At 39.3% G+C, this 14,986-nt stretch overlaps 1 protein-coding gene across 4 annotated transcripts in view; it reads left to right on the forward strand.

Moving 5' to 3' along the window:
- Positions 1 to 14,986, forward strand: part of LOC143876251 (protein SABRE-like) — a 109,175-nt gene that overhangs the window by 18,968 nt on the left and 75,221 nt on the right. For 2 of the 4 annotated variants that reach the window (XM_077377982.1, XM_077377983.1), the window contains exons 3-5: positions 7,699 to 7,959; positions 13,048 to 13,313; positions 13,700 to 13,898. In XM_077377982.1, coding sequence (XP_077234097.1) covers positions 7,699 to 7,959; positions 13,048 to 13,313; positions 13,700 to 13,898 — 726 coding nt within the window. Of the gene's footprint in view, positions 1 to 7,698; positions 7,960 to 13,047; positions 13,314 to 13,680; positions 13,899 to 14,986 lie in introns of those variants that run through there. The other 2 variants (XM_077377984.1, XM_077377986.1) reach the window with 2 other exon arrangements.

Consider the following 14,986-nt stretch of genomic DNA (forward strand, 5'->3'; position numbering starts at 1 on the left):
GTGGCAAGATGTGTTTTTGTCTTATGTGTTTTAGAAGACTTAAAATTAGAATTCTAATAGCCAGCAACCACTTGGTCGATGTGTGTGGAAAAGTCTATTTGCAACGCCTTTGGTCCCTTTTTGGGAGAGATATTGAATGAAATTTTCAGATGGTTGCAGCCCTTGCAAATGATGGAGGGCCATGTTTTGTTTTGTCTAAGTGGCAAGATGTGTTTTTGTCTTATTTGTTTTAGAAGACTTAAAATTAGAATTCTAATAGCCTGCAACCACTTGGTCGATGTGTGTGGAAAAGTCTATTTGCAACGTCTTTGGTCCCTTTTTAAGAGAGATATTGAATGAAATTTTCAGATGGTTGCAGCCCTTGCAAATGATGGAGTGTGATGTTTCAAGTTTTTGTGTGACTTCTAGGAATCCTGGAGTGATTCTAGGTTTTCTTTCTGCCCCTCACTTTATTTTCTAGTTTACTTAACTCTGTTCTTGATTTTCTGAAAGATTAGTCTGTGTTTGTTGCCTTAGAAACCTGTCAACCATCGCTCCCAATGCAGCTGATCACCATCCTTGCTCCCAGCCTTCTTTCTAAGTCTATTTTCCATCCTTTCCATAGCCAACATCCAGACTTTAATCCTTTTCTTGATTTGTTCACTGATTCATGATTTAAATCATTCTCCCTCAGTCCTTAACACCGGTCCACAGTTCCTGAATTCCCTGTTAACAACCATAAACCAGATTCCGGAAAACCCCATATACCGGACCTTTTTTTTAATCTTTCCACAGTTTCAAGAACACTCCTAAAGTTCATACATACAGTCCCGTCGTCCCACAACGTTGCCACCACATTTTGAACTCACTCCTCATCCAACGGTTCCATCTCCAGCAATCCTAAATGGTCCCACAACTGTAGGTTGGCACTTAAGATTGGGCACATCAACATTAATTGGGCTAGGTAGAAAGAGGCCAAGCGTGGATGGGACCAGGGCAGGAGGAGAATAACATAAATATAAATAGTAGTAGTTGCTTGCCTCAACGTGATAAGATGGCTCAGAGATGCCAATGAAGCTGAAGTGCGTGCAATTCATCTAGGAATAAAGTTCCTTGAGAATGTAGACTTGACTAAAGTGGTAGAAGGGGATTCTCTCATTGTTATAAGATGGCTTAGAGGCTCACATTCCTACCCTTGGAGATTTGCTCCTTTCTTTGATGAGATTCAGGATAGGGTGGGTTTTGAGATTCACATATTAGATTCATCAAACTTCAACCTGCCCAGTAGCAGGAGAATTACTTAGGAGAAGGGGAACTGACCATGATTCTAGTTGTGTAGACTTCAATCCATGTCGTCTCGTGGTAGTTTTGGAAACTCCCTTGAAGCCTGGGACAAATCCTGCCCAATGAACAATCATTGATAAGGGTTGGTGGTAGATAGAATAAAAACCTTTGATTGGACCTTTGAAGATGCGTCTGTTCCTTTTTTCTTCTAAATCACCCAAATCACGACTAGAGCAGCAAAGCTCCACAATATCCTACCCCTCATGGTCCAAAGGGAAAATTTCCCCCCTTCAAACAAATCATCAAATTTATTTGGAAAGCCCAAGCAATGCCAACAAATTTTAAATAAAATTTAAAATCTCTCTAGCTACCCTGCAATGAATGAATATATAATTACTTTGCAACAGCGCAAGTGATTTACCATCAAAATCTTGCTTAGGTAAGCAGTCCAACAAAAAAACAAACTATCGGCTGTGCAGGAGTCCTCCGAATCGGCGAGGAAGGCTCAATCATGATAAGACTATGGTAGAAAGAATGGATTAATAAACCCATCTCGAGTCCAAATCTAAATGCTCGTATCCTTTTTGCTCTCGTTTGATATAAGTACAAGATTTTCATAAACACCACCATCCTCTATCTGACTGTCTCCCTATCGAAAAAGTTCCATCGAGATTCGACCATCGAATCCTCCATATCGTTTATGCGGTTGAAAGAATCTTTGATATTATATCTTGCACCATATCAGGGAAGGTTCGGTTGATGTAAGGCTTGGGGAAGAAATTTAGGTATGTGAAGATGTTGAAGATATGGAATCAGGAGAACTACCTGCCTAGGAACCAAAGGATTGCCTATATCTTGCACCGTATCAGGGAGATAGAGGTGTTGGAGGAAGAGGATTGCTAACCCCCCCACCACCATCCGCACGCGCACACACACACACCAACCAACACCATGAGTTTCCTATATCAGATTCATCAAAGTTCAACCTGCCCAGTAGCAGGAGAACTACTTAGGAGAAGGGGAACTAACCACGATTCTACTTGTGTAGACTTCAATCCATGTCGTCTCATGGTAGTTTTGGAAACTCCGTTGAAGCCTGGGACAACTCCTGCCCAATGAACATTCATTAATAAGGCTTGGTGTTAGACATAATTAAAACCTTTGATTGGGCCTTTGAAGGTGCGTCTGTTCCTTTTTTCTTCTAAATCACCCAAATCACAATTAGAACGGCAAAGCTCCACAGTGTCCTATATGTGATGGTTTCTAAGTGTGTTTCTGTGCTTATTCTAACATTTCATAAAGTTTCATATTTAAATTCTATTATTTGCATATGTTTCTATATGTTTCCGTGATTTTACAGGATTTCCACCAAGATTTCTAACCAAAATTGTCCGTTTCCATTGTGACCGAAACCGAAACTGAAATTTAAAATCTTGCTTAAAAGAGAACTATAAGGGACCGAAACCTCTAGTTTCCCTTGGCGGTCAGATCACATTAATCAAGGTGGCTCTATCCAACATATAAGTGTTTTTCTTATCTATCTTTTGGTGTCTTACTGGAGTATTTAAGTGAATTGAGAAACGTCAATGGACCTCTTTCTTCTTTTTCTTCTTCTTCTTATTATTATTATTTTTGGGGGCGCGCCCGGGTGGGGGGGGGGGGGGGGTTGTTCTGAAGAAAAGAAGAAATCCATCTTGTTAGGTAGGAGGACGCATGTAGGCTCAAATTTGCTGGTGGTTTAGGTTCCTGAAATCTAAGAGCCATGAATAGAGCACTCCTTGGAAAGTGGCTATGGAGATATAGGGAGGAGTGAAAGCAGATGGGGACGCAAATAATTAAGCACGGGTATGGGAATGATTTAGGTGATTTGAGTTTAGAACAGTGTTTAAAAACGCGGTTTTGACGCGGAACGCGGACGCGGCCAAGAACGCGGTTGACACGGCCAAGGCAGATGAGTCGTCCATTTGATTAGCTACATTGTAAATATGTTTGCCCTAAAAATCATTTTCATTGGATGATCCCAACCCTATGATCTACAGAGGTTTCCATGGCGCAGTTCCACTTTGGATCGTAGGGCTGGGATCATCTTATTGAAATGAATTTTTGAGCGCAACCTACTTATGTTATTACCTATCAAATGGATGGCTTGGATGATGCAACCAATTACAACAGATATGACAAGGGATCATCAAACGTTCGAATTTTAATTGTAGCCCAATTTTTTCAACATTTGCATAGAAAAATGAGTCTACTTTAGCTGCCTAGTACACCTAGAAATAAATGAAATAAGAATGGAAATAAAGAGGGCAGCATTGAGTCACCGTCATAGACAGAAAAGCTTTAAATGGGACTTTGACTATTGAAGTCTGTCAAAGCAATTTTGAAAAAGTTTTCTTTTTTAATTATGGGTAGTGAGATATGCACCCCCATTTTTTACTTGGAAAAGCCACCTCAGTGTGTTTATTACTATCTTTTCTTAGAGGGGGTTGTCCCAGTAAGAAAAGGGCTGAATGCATCATTTCATACATGAGTGATTTGCTTGACTCGGTCCAAACTCGTCGAGTCTGCGACTCCAAAATGCGGTCGCCACTAAACCGAGTCGACTCGGCCGAGTTCCGGGCCGAGTCAGCCCGTTTTTAAACACTGGTTTGGAAGTTAATTATAGGCAGGTGGGAAGACAGTGTGGAGAGATATTCTGAAGTAGGCGGCTAATTTTCCTGGAGGCATTAGATATCGAGTGTATGAGGGGAGATGAAATCATTTTCTGGAAAATAGCTGGTGCAAGGAGAAGCCTCTAATGGAGCTGCTTCCGGATCTCTATGTAGTGGCTATGGATAAAAAGCTCTAGTCAAAGATTCTTTTGATCGAGATGGAGAGCGAATGAGCTTAAAAGTAAGGATCAGGCGTAATTTCTTTGGCAGAGTTAGACAGGGTGGCTTTGGTTCATGATTGATGGGAGGCCACTTTCATCATGAGGGATAGGCGTGATACAATTGTTCTGGATTTTGAACTCCTTTGGTGTGTTTAATGTGAAATCATTTTACCATCATCTCCCGTCAGTTGCGGCGGTGTCCGATATAGTGAGTATGGAGTATTCCTAATTTGCCTAGAGTGTGTGCCTTTGGTTGGACAACTGCATTGGATAAGATCTTGACGGTCAATCATCTCCGTAATCGTAAGGTCCTGATTGTGGATTACTGCACCTTATGTTTAGAGGCAGGGGAATAGGTTGATCACCTCTTCATTCATTGCAGAACTATTAGGGAGGTTTGGAATTGCTTTCTTTGCCAGCTCGGCATGACGTGAGTATTCCCTGCCTGTCTCATTGGGCTTCTGGACCTCGTTGCAGTAGGATTTTGTGGAGATTGGCTATGACGGCTATATTGTGGCAAGCTGGAAAGAAAGAAACAACCAGATTTTCAAAAGTGTTTCCAAAGGGCCTCAATGCATATATTCGAATGTGCTGTTTTTGAATTGCAGACGGGCACAGGTGCTTCCATGCTTTAGAGAAGTTTCTAGCTATGCCTTGATTCATTTTTGGAGGGAGGTTTGTTTGAGTTCGGAGAGGATTAATGTTCCTGCTCCAAAGTGGACGACATCGGACCAAGGCAAGCTGAAACTCAATTTTGATGGATCATGTTTAGGTAAGCCGAACCCAGCGGGAATAGGAGATATCTTTAGTGGCGAGCATGGTCAAACATAGTGGGCATTTTCTGGCCCAATCAGAATTAAGGATTCCAATGAGGCGGAGGTGAATCCTATTTTACAGAGAGTAAGGCTCCCTGAAAGTGGTGACTCTAGATTGGCTGATCGTGGAAGGAGACACCCTGAATGTTATTAGATAGATGGATTAATTGGAGATTTGCAAATGCTATTGAAGAATTGTGCGAGTGGGTGAAAGGGCACGAGATTACTTTTCAGCATGTCAAGATAGCAGCTAACAACACTTATAGGCTCATGCTGGAGTTGAGAGAGATCATTTGGAGTTGTTCAATTTTCTTCTTCCCTGATGTCTCTTAGTCTATGCTTTAGCTTTGTATTTGTTTTTTGGTTTCAGCTCTGTTTTTCTTGTATTGACCACCTTGGTCTCAGAGTCTTCTTTCACCCTTTTTAATAGAATTTCTTCACAGTTCAAAAAGAGAAAAAGAATCTTTGACCTCTCTCTCTCTCTCGCTTATTCACCACAAAAAAAAGATCCGGGAACTACTCTTTCTGGGGCACCTCATTGCACCATGTATCAAACTAGAACACAGCCTACCTCCTTTTGAAACACTATATTAAATTTCCTTTTATTATCAGGATGTTTCTTCAAACCATGATACCCAAATTCCTATAGTTGTCTAACGAGTTCCAGTTACCAAAGCTAGCCCCATACTTAAGCTCAATCACCTTCATCCAGACATGAGATCTTTCATCCTTGAACCTGCACAACAACTAGCCAAACAATGCTCAGGTTTGAATGCTGAGGCCCCCAACTTTCTTTGGCTGGTAAAAATCTCGTTCCAAATGATAAGATGGAACTTCCTATCCGCCGAATCTGCCTAGAGAAAATTATGATGATCTTTTCATATGATTTTCATTGATTTGGAGAAAGCATATGATAGGGTTCCAAGGAGTGTTATGTGGTGGGTCCTTGAAAGGGAAAATGTGCCTACTGAATATGTTGATATGATTAAGGATATGTACGATGGAGCAGTTACTGGTGTCAGAACTACGGATGTCATGTCTAGTGAGTTTCCAATTACAATAGGACTGCACCAAGGATTAGCTCTAAGCCCTTATCTTTTTACTCCAGTTATGGATGAAACTCTAGTTATGGATGAACTTTCGAAGGGTATCCAGGACGAGGTGCCGTGCTGCATGTTATTTGCAGATGACATAGTATTGATTGACGAAACCAAAGCAGGAGTTAATTCCAAGTTAGAGTTATGGAGAACTACTTCAGAATCCAAAGGTTTTAGGTCGAGCAGGACTAAGACAGAGTATATGGAGTGCAACTTTAGTAATGTAAGGAGGCGGGGCGAGGAGGATGTAGTAAATATGACTGGATAGGAGGTACCTAAGAGGGATATCTTTCGCTATCTTGGTTCAATCCTACAGAAGGAAGGAGAGATTGAAGAGGATGTTAACCACATAATAAGAGCAGGTTGGTTGAAGTGGAAGCATGATTCAGGAGTTCTGTGCGACTGTAAAATACCTACCAAGTTGAAAGGAAAGTTTTATAAGACAACTGTGAGACTAGCCATGCTGTATAGCTCAGAATGTTGGGCCACTAAAGAAGCAGCATGTGCATAAGATGAGTATAGCAGAGATGCGAATGCTTAGATGGATGTGTGGTCACACAAGGTTAGATCGAATTAAAAATGAAGACATCCGTAAAAAGGTGGAGGTGGCACCAATTGTGGAGAAGATGAGAGAACATCGCTTAAGATGGTTTGGGCATATCCAACGTAGGCCTTTGGATGCTCTGATGAGAAGAAGTGACTCGTGCCAAGTTGATGGACTAAAACGAGGTAGGGGCAGCCCGAAAACAACTTGGATAGAAACAACGAGGAAAGACTTGAGGGCTAGGAACATAACAGAGAACATGATCTTAGATAGGAGAGAATGGAAGAAAATGATCCATGTAGACGAATCCAACTAGTGTCAGGATTAGACTTTGTCAATTTGAGCCGGGTAGAACCTTTCACCTTCTTCATGGAAACTTTCTAAAGGATTCATTAGCTGACCCCAACTAGTTTGGGACAAAGGCTTGAGTTGAGTTGAGTTTTCCCCACATTTACAAAGAAGGAAATTCACCGGCTGAGATCGCTTGGTGAACTTTGGTGGAGATCGCTTGGTGAACTTTTGTGTTTCTTGTACCAGCTTGTTGGTCTGGCATGGTTTGCCTAACCTGTAACTGCCTTGTTATTTATCTGTTTCGTTGATATTGTTTTTGTTGCCCTTTGAGTTTGTTAGTCTCACTTGTTCAAAGAAAATTGTGGAAATGATGTTTTGTAGATTTGGTTGCTTTGGCAGATTCATGTTAGCATATGAGCAACGAAATTGAATTAATGGGTGTTTTTGTTCTACTAAATTATAGTTGAATACCATTTTTAGCACGTCATTGGCCGTCTCAGATTTTATGTTTATTTTTTCTAAACACTGATTATCTAAGTTGCTCTTCTTCTCTAGTTAGAAATTATGTTTGATGGAGAATTTCCGTGTGATCTGTTGAATGGATTTCATTTTCAATGAGTAGAAGAAGGCATATTTTTTTATGCATCATGTTTTAAAATCATTTTCATTTGTTGGAACTTGCATGTTCTCTTTTATTTTCTCCCCTAGGACCTAGAAGTAGAGTTTCATCAATGTTGCATTTTTGTTGTGATTACAACTTTGTTGCCATCTAGCTGAGATGCCAATCATGAAGATGGTAATTTTTGATATTTTCAGGGTGCTGTGGAATCTGTATCCGTGGGTGAAATCAAACTCAGCCTCCGCCAGTCTCTAGTCAAGCTAGGGTTTAGTTTTATTTCGAGGGACCCAAAGTTGCAATTATTAATTTGTGATTTGGAAGTTGCGATAAGGTCTCCAGAACGAAGATTGAAGACGACTAAACCTCAGAGGTCACGCTCAGCAGGTAGAGGAACGTGGATGGTTGTGGCTAATATTGCAAGGTTTTTATCAGTTTCTGTGACAGAATTAGTTGTGAAGGTACATACTTGCTGACCGTAGTGAATTTTTTTCATCGAATGTTTCATTCACATGTATGGTTCTTTATTTTTGTTTGCAATGCCAATTTGTCTTGTTATTTTTAGTCAAATGTATTACCATATGGTCCATATTTTTCATTGGAAATAAGGGTAGAGCAGCGGTTAGTTAGTTGGTCAAATACTCGGGAATAATGGATTTTTGGCACTATACTATTATTCAACTTCTGGTTATACTTGGCAAAAACTTTAGGACCAAATGTGTGCTGAAATTAGCCTCTCTAAAGTAAATGTTGTCGGCATAAGCCGGGCTTAAATAATAAATAATTATACTATGGCAAAAACTTTTTTTTGAAATGGTAAAATAATGAATAAATAAGGAGAACTGAGAAGGTCCCCAAAGGAACATGCAGGGAGGAAATAATACAAAGAACAACAATGCTTGAGGGAGTGTGGAAATCAAACCATTCCAACCCTACCCTAGTCACACCAGACCTAGCAAGGGAGTTTGCTTCAGAATTAGCAGATCTCCTTACATGATAAAATACTATAGAAGATCCATGAATTAAATTCGCAATCTCGTCTAAAAGAGATAAAAACCTCCATGGGGGAGTCGCTAAACTCGATAACCATCTAACCACATTTTTAGAATCTCCCTCCACTATTGTCTTGCTATAAAGATCCTTGTCAATTCTTTTAATCCCTTGATACATCGCCCTAACCTCCGCTTCAGTAGATCAAAAACTCCAATAGGGCCCAAATATGACCATAAAACCAACCCAGAAGAATCCCTACATAGCCCTCCAATTCCAGTCGGCCCTGGATTACCCAAACTAGACCCATCAAAGTTGACCTTAAATAGATCCCCCCCCGCGGGGGGGGGCTGGGGGGGGGGGGGGGGGGGCTCGCACCGTATGTTTAAAGGTCTATTTTCGCCTTCATTGTACACGATTTGCCACCCCTCCCACAAATCAAAGGCCGAGACAAATTTAAACAATGGAAGACTCTTCGCCCAGGCAATAGAAAGGGGCTCCCACTGTTGAATGGTTAAAGGTCTATTTTCGCCTTCATTGTACACGATTTGCCACCCCTCCAACAAATCAAAGGCCGAGACAAATTTAAACAATGGAAGACTCTTCACCCAGGCAATAGAAAGGGCAATTATTTTTACATAAAGCCAATATGGAGACTTTGCCACTCCATCAAAGACTCTAGAATTCCTCTCATTCCAAATAACCCACCAAGTAGCTAGGAGACAAATCCTCCATAACACCTTCCCTTTCTTTTTCCAAGGCACTACGTCCCAGCAAGAGATTAAGTAAGGAATTGTCCTAGGAAAAACCCAACATATCCCAAATCAAACTAGAATGAAACTCCTTGCCTTTCTAGAAACCTTGCAATGGATAAATAGGTAGTTAATAGATTTTCCATCTACCAAGTATAAGGGGCAATGGTCAATAAGCGACATGCTCCATTTCCATAGGAAGTCAATCGTTTGGATCCGACCTAAGCATACCACCCGACCAATGAAACTAACCCTAGGAGGACAATGAAATTTCCATACCTTGGTTGAAATGGAGGGTACACCGCAGGGCACAAGATGATGATAGAAGGATAGAAGGATTTAACAGGGAAGAAACTTGAAGAATCCCGAATCCAATACTCTTTTATCGTACCCGGATTTTTTAATGTAGCATCCCCCAATCAAATTCGATAGCTAGGAAATTGAATCCAACTCCCTGTCAAAGAAATTCCTTCAAAACCTCGATACCCAGGTGACATTGAGACCCACCCTTTTGAAACATTCACAGACTAATACCTCCTTATGAGAAGCCACTGCATACAACTCAGGGAACAGATCCATAAAGAGGTTCACTCGAAAACCGTGCATCAACCCAGAATCTGATTCGATCACCAGACTTTATACCTAATAGCACCATCAAAGAGGTAACTCAGCCTATAGATATCTCTCCACATCGTCAAATTTTTCTTATTATATATATCCTCAGGTTTCCATTTGTCGCCGAAAAATTGTATTTGCTCCCTATTACTTTAACCCATAATGCATATTCTTCCATCCCAAACCTCCATGACCATTTACTCAACATGGCATGATTGAACTCTAACTCTTCTTATACCCAAACCCCCATTATTGAATGGAAGGCATACATTTTCCCATTTCACCAACATAATTCCTTTCTTATCCTTAGACCCCCCCAAAGAAACCTCCGCTGAATTTGCTTAATCCTCAACACCACACTCACCGGACATTTGAATAAAGATGGGAAATAAATAGGAATATTTCCTAACCCCGCTTTAACCAGTGTTAACCGCCCCCCTTTAGACACTGAATTTTTTTTCCAAGTTTCGAATCTTCACTCAATTCTTTCCACTATCGGAGCCCACAATGCCTTATTTGGTCTCCCAACTCCAAGGGGGAGACCGAGATAAGAAGATGGCAGAGACTCCAACTTACAACCCAAAATTTTTGCGAACCCATCTGCTACATCCGGTGAAGTGTTCAAGGCATACAACCTTGATTTGTGGAAGTTGGATCTCTGACCCGTAATCATTTCATAGCATGTAAGAGTTGCTTTCAAGTTCAAAATCTGATTTTCTTCAGGAGCACAGAAGAGAAGGGTATCATCTGCGAATTGAAGTAAACTATGGCAAAACTGTAGGTCTTTCATTGTTAATTGTTGCATTGAAAATGCTACTAGTCTTCTAGGCTTGTTAGAAGTTTTGAAGAAATAACTATATCCCGTAAGAATTAAAACGTGGTTGGGGGAGTGCACTTTCTCGTTCAATATCTTTTCTATCCTTGATGATTATAAAAAGAGCCATTAACAGGATGATTGTGCTGATGTAGTTGAATCATCTAGAAGGGAAATTTCTTACATAAAAGATATTGCTAAAGATGACCCAAAAATCACGTTGAGTGTTGGATTGCTTTTAACATAAAATGAAACTTAATCCGTACCGTTGTTCACAAATTGCTTTTAACATAAAATTTATTATAGTTTTGCTCGTTCTATAAAGTCCAATTTCTTAGGGGAGTTATTGCCTTCTAGCGAGTAGGATAACCACAATAAAAAAATATAGATAACCGCAATGAAAATTATGAACATTGTGTTTATTTAATTGAACTCTCTAGTAGGGAAGTCCTTAGTCCTTACAGGAAAAGAACTTCTCTAAAACATATCCCAAAATAATGTTGAATCTTATGATGCTTCTAAAGTGAAATAAGGCTTTGATGATTTTGTCAAAAAAGAGAGGGTGAAATAAGGCATTGTGATAAGTAGGCATTAATCACAAACTGATAATTTTTAACCAAAAATTTATCTTAGTCTGCGTGGTTTGGAAATTGTCAGTTTTCACGTGTCTGATCGGACAGCTTTTGGCATGAAGGATAACCGGACCGAGTTCTTTTCGAGTGACTAATAAAAGATAACAACCCTGAAATTTTGATAGGAATCAACTTCTATTAAGTTTTGTATTGTTTCATGTTTACATGTTACCTATCATTTCAACACTGAACCTTTTGAAACCCCCATTTCGTTTCTTCTTTTTTTCTGGCATAATATTTTAATATTTGAAATCAAAAGAATGTGTGTAGATATACAGTACAACTAATATACATTTATGGATATCCATAACTGATATGAAGTTATGGACTGCATGACTGGCTAAGAAGCAATTGAATAGCTAGGCGAGTATATCCGTTGTTTTTTTCTTTTCTAAAGGAAAGAACATAATTTTTGGAATAAAGTAAAGAACAATGGCTTGAAGGTTGTAGGATGGAGCACCATCCTCTCTAGCTATGGACCAACCTGATATTCTTTTTGCAGCTGTGCTATAATGACATAAAACATGGTTATTTGGATATTGTTTAGGTACCTTGTTAAAGTGCCAAGCGACATGTATCTCCAGATAAGGTTGTGATACCTTTAAAGTTTAAACCTTCTAAGAAAGCTCTAATTTCAGCTTTATTAGAATCGGCCACCCCAGTCGGAACAGAGAACGCAAGGGTGATTGAATCATTATCGTTCTAATTAATCCACCAATGCCAGTTGGACCTGGAGTATCTCTTGGGTTGCCATCAAAATTGATTTTCAAGCGATATTTCTCTTTAGCCTTCCTATGCTACGTAGTTTCCTACCATTTCCTATTCACATCTCCCACTTCACCAATGTGTTTAGAGAAATGGAGGTTGCAATTTTTGGATTTTCTAACCATATCGTTTCTGATATCCATCGAGAAGGAATTGCTAAGGCTGATTCCTTACCAAATTTTTGGTGTCTTAGCTTAGGTTTCTGATATCCAATATTGTAAAGGTTGTCTTAGCTTGCCATTCAAAAAAGAAGAAGAAGATTGTCTTAGCCTAGGTTTTCCATTTTTGCGTCTCTCTCTCTCTCTCTCTCTCTCTCTATATATATATATATATATATATATATATATATATATATATATGAGAAAAGGGTTCCTGCGCAGATAAGCTTATCTGCGCTCAAGCACAGAAACAGGGGGGGGGGGGGGGCATTGGGGGGGTGATCCAAACCATTCATTTGGAAGGCCCCATCATGGATGGGGGTCTACCAAAAATCAGCTCCATTGGATCACCATAGGGTGTCCATTTGTGGGGCCAAAAATGGACAGATACTGTTTGTCGGTTTGTCCACAAATCTGTCCATTTTTGGCCCCACAAATGGACACCCTAAGGTGATCCAATGGAGCTGAATTTTGGTGGACACCCTATCCATGAAAGGGCCCATCAAATGAATGCTTTGGATCCCATAAAAAATGTGGCCCCACACTGTTTTTGTGCTCGAGCACAGAAACGATTTCCTCTCTCTCTCTCTCTATATATATATATATATATATATATATATATATATATATATATTTCTCTTGAACTTTTTTTTTGTATTGATATTTGTTTTCTCGAGTTTTTTTTGTATTGTTTTTTTTTCTTTACTCACTTGTTCATAAAAAAAGGAAAAAAGGTTACATAGCAGGCCCATTTCTATTTCTTGACCTTTGTGCATAGAAAATGGCATTACCATGTCTCATAACATTGTCTTAAATGTTGCAGATGCCAAAAGGTACAAGTGAAGTTAAGGATCTGAAAGTTGACATATCTAAAGATAGTGGATCGGTGCCGACTCTGTTTGTGAAGCTTCACCTTCTGCCGCTTCTTGTCCATGTGAGTGAATCACGGCCCAGTTATGACCAGTCATCCAATTTTAGTGAAGCAGGATGCACGTCCGCTGGGAAAGTGCCTTCATCTGTCATAGAAAGGAACTCTGCTCCTTTTATCTGCGAGGAATTATCAATCTGTTGTGAGTTTGGCCATGATAGGTGAGGTTAAGTTTTGGAAAACTCGATTATTGGTGACAGAGGTGTGATGAGAATGTTGCATGAGTATAAATTATTTAGCACTAACAATCCAAAGCTAAATATCATTTCTTGTTGAAATGAAATACAAAGCATTATGGATGCATTTTCTACTTGATCAGTACCACATGTTGTAGCAAGCATCTGGAGTTTGTGAAGGTCATATTAATTATCTTTTTTTTAATGATAAAATTTAATTTATGTTTTAGTTTGTCTTTGCCTTTTCATGTTTAGTCTTCTCAAATAATGGTCAGAGAAACACTTAATTTATTTTTTTAATTGTTGTTAGTCTTGGATAAACACTTGATTTATTAGAATCACAGTCCTATAGTTCCTTCTTTTGGCCACAGGGAAACAGGTGTTATGATCAAGAATGTGGATGTCACAAGTGGAGATGTCACTGTTAACCTAAATGAGGACCTGTTTCGCAAAAACAAGACCGATAACACCGCAGGAACTATGTCGGACTCTTCAACAGCTAGAAAATCCCAAAAGAATCAAAATGCACTTCTGTCACTAAAAAAGAGTATTTTTGGGTTTCCCGATAAGGTTGGTTTGATTTAAGGTGGAATTTGTATGCCATAGTATGTTATACCTGTATCCTATTTCTTGTTATTTCTTACTTAACGTACAATCTTTGCTATTTAACCGCTGCTGACATTTTTCTTTATGGTTTGGATTAAAAAGTCTTGAATTTTGATAGGTATGCTTCATCTATGCAAAAGTTATTATTGATACTGCTTCTACTGGTTGTTAACATGAATTCTAAGGAATCCTTGGCCTTATTCGACTCTCTTCCTCCATGATTGTATTTTTTCTTCGCTGTATTTTTTCCTCTTTCCTCTATCCAATGTACTTGACCATCTCAGTCTTTTTAAATAGATTGACTACCATTTTCAAAAAAAAAAACATGAATTCCACCGGTACTGCCTTTTCTCTATCGGTGTGCAATGTTGTGGTCGCACTGTGGTGATGCATGTAATCTGGTCTGATATTGAAGATGAGGATGTTTGACATTATATGTTTTCAGCAAACTTGTAGATGGCTGCTGGGTTTATTAAGCAACGGAATATCAAATTTGGTAGATTGAAATGATAAAGATTGTGTTTTATTCCAATCATGGTCAGAAGCATAGATCAATCGAGTAATTGGAAGAGCGGCCATGAGTGCTAGTGGATGTTTCATCAATCCACTCTATTATTTTGGATTTGCTGTATCTAAGTCTCAATACTGATCATTAGTCATTCAGAATAATGTGGAAGAGGTGAAAGTGTTTGAGTTAGTTTACCAACAGTTGTCTCCAGAAATTTCATCACCGACGCTTTAAGTGATTCTACCAGGGAAAAAGAACAACACCTACTATTCTTGCTACATCTACAAAATAATTCCATCTGAAAATAGTTAAAGCCTGAAAATGCATACAACCTTAAATCTTAGGGCAATGGAAGATGTATTCCACATTCATTCAACATCGCAAGTACTGCACTAAATAATTCTCTCATGAAAACTTTTAATTGTTTGTGGAAAATTGAGAATTATCTTCTCAAATAGGATCACACACGAATTGCAGCAAAACTTTAATATAAGATGAGAAACACAATCACACAAAAACAAGAACACAAGATTTACGTGGTTCG

Source organism: Tasmannia lanceolata, unplaced genomic scaffold, assembly GCF_043159265.1.
Source record: "Tasmannia lanceolata isolate RefF3 unplaced genomic scaffold, GAP_Taslan_0.1 ptg000004l, whole genome shotgun sequence".
NCBI classification, from domain to species: domain Eukaryota; kingdom Viridiplantae; phylum Streptophyta; class Magnoliopsida; order Canellales; family Winteraceae; genus Tasmannia; species Tasmannia lanceolata.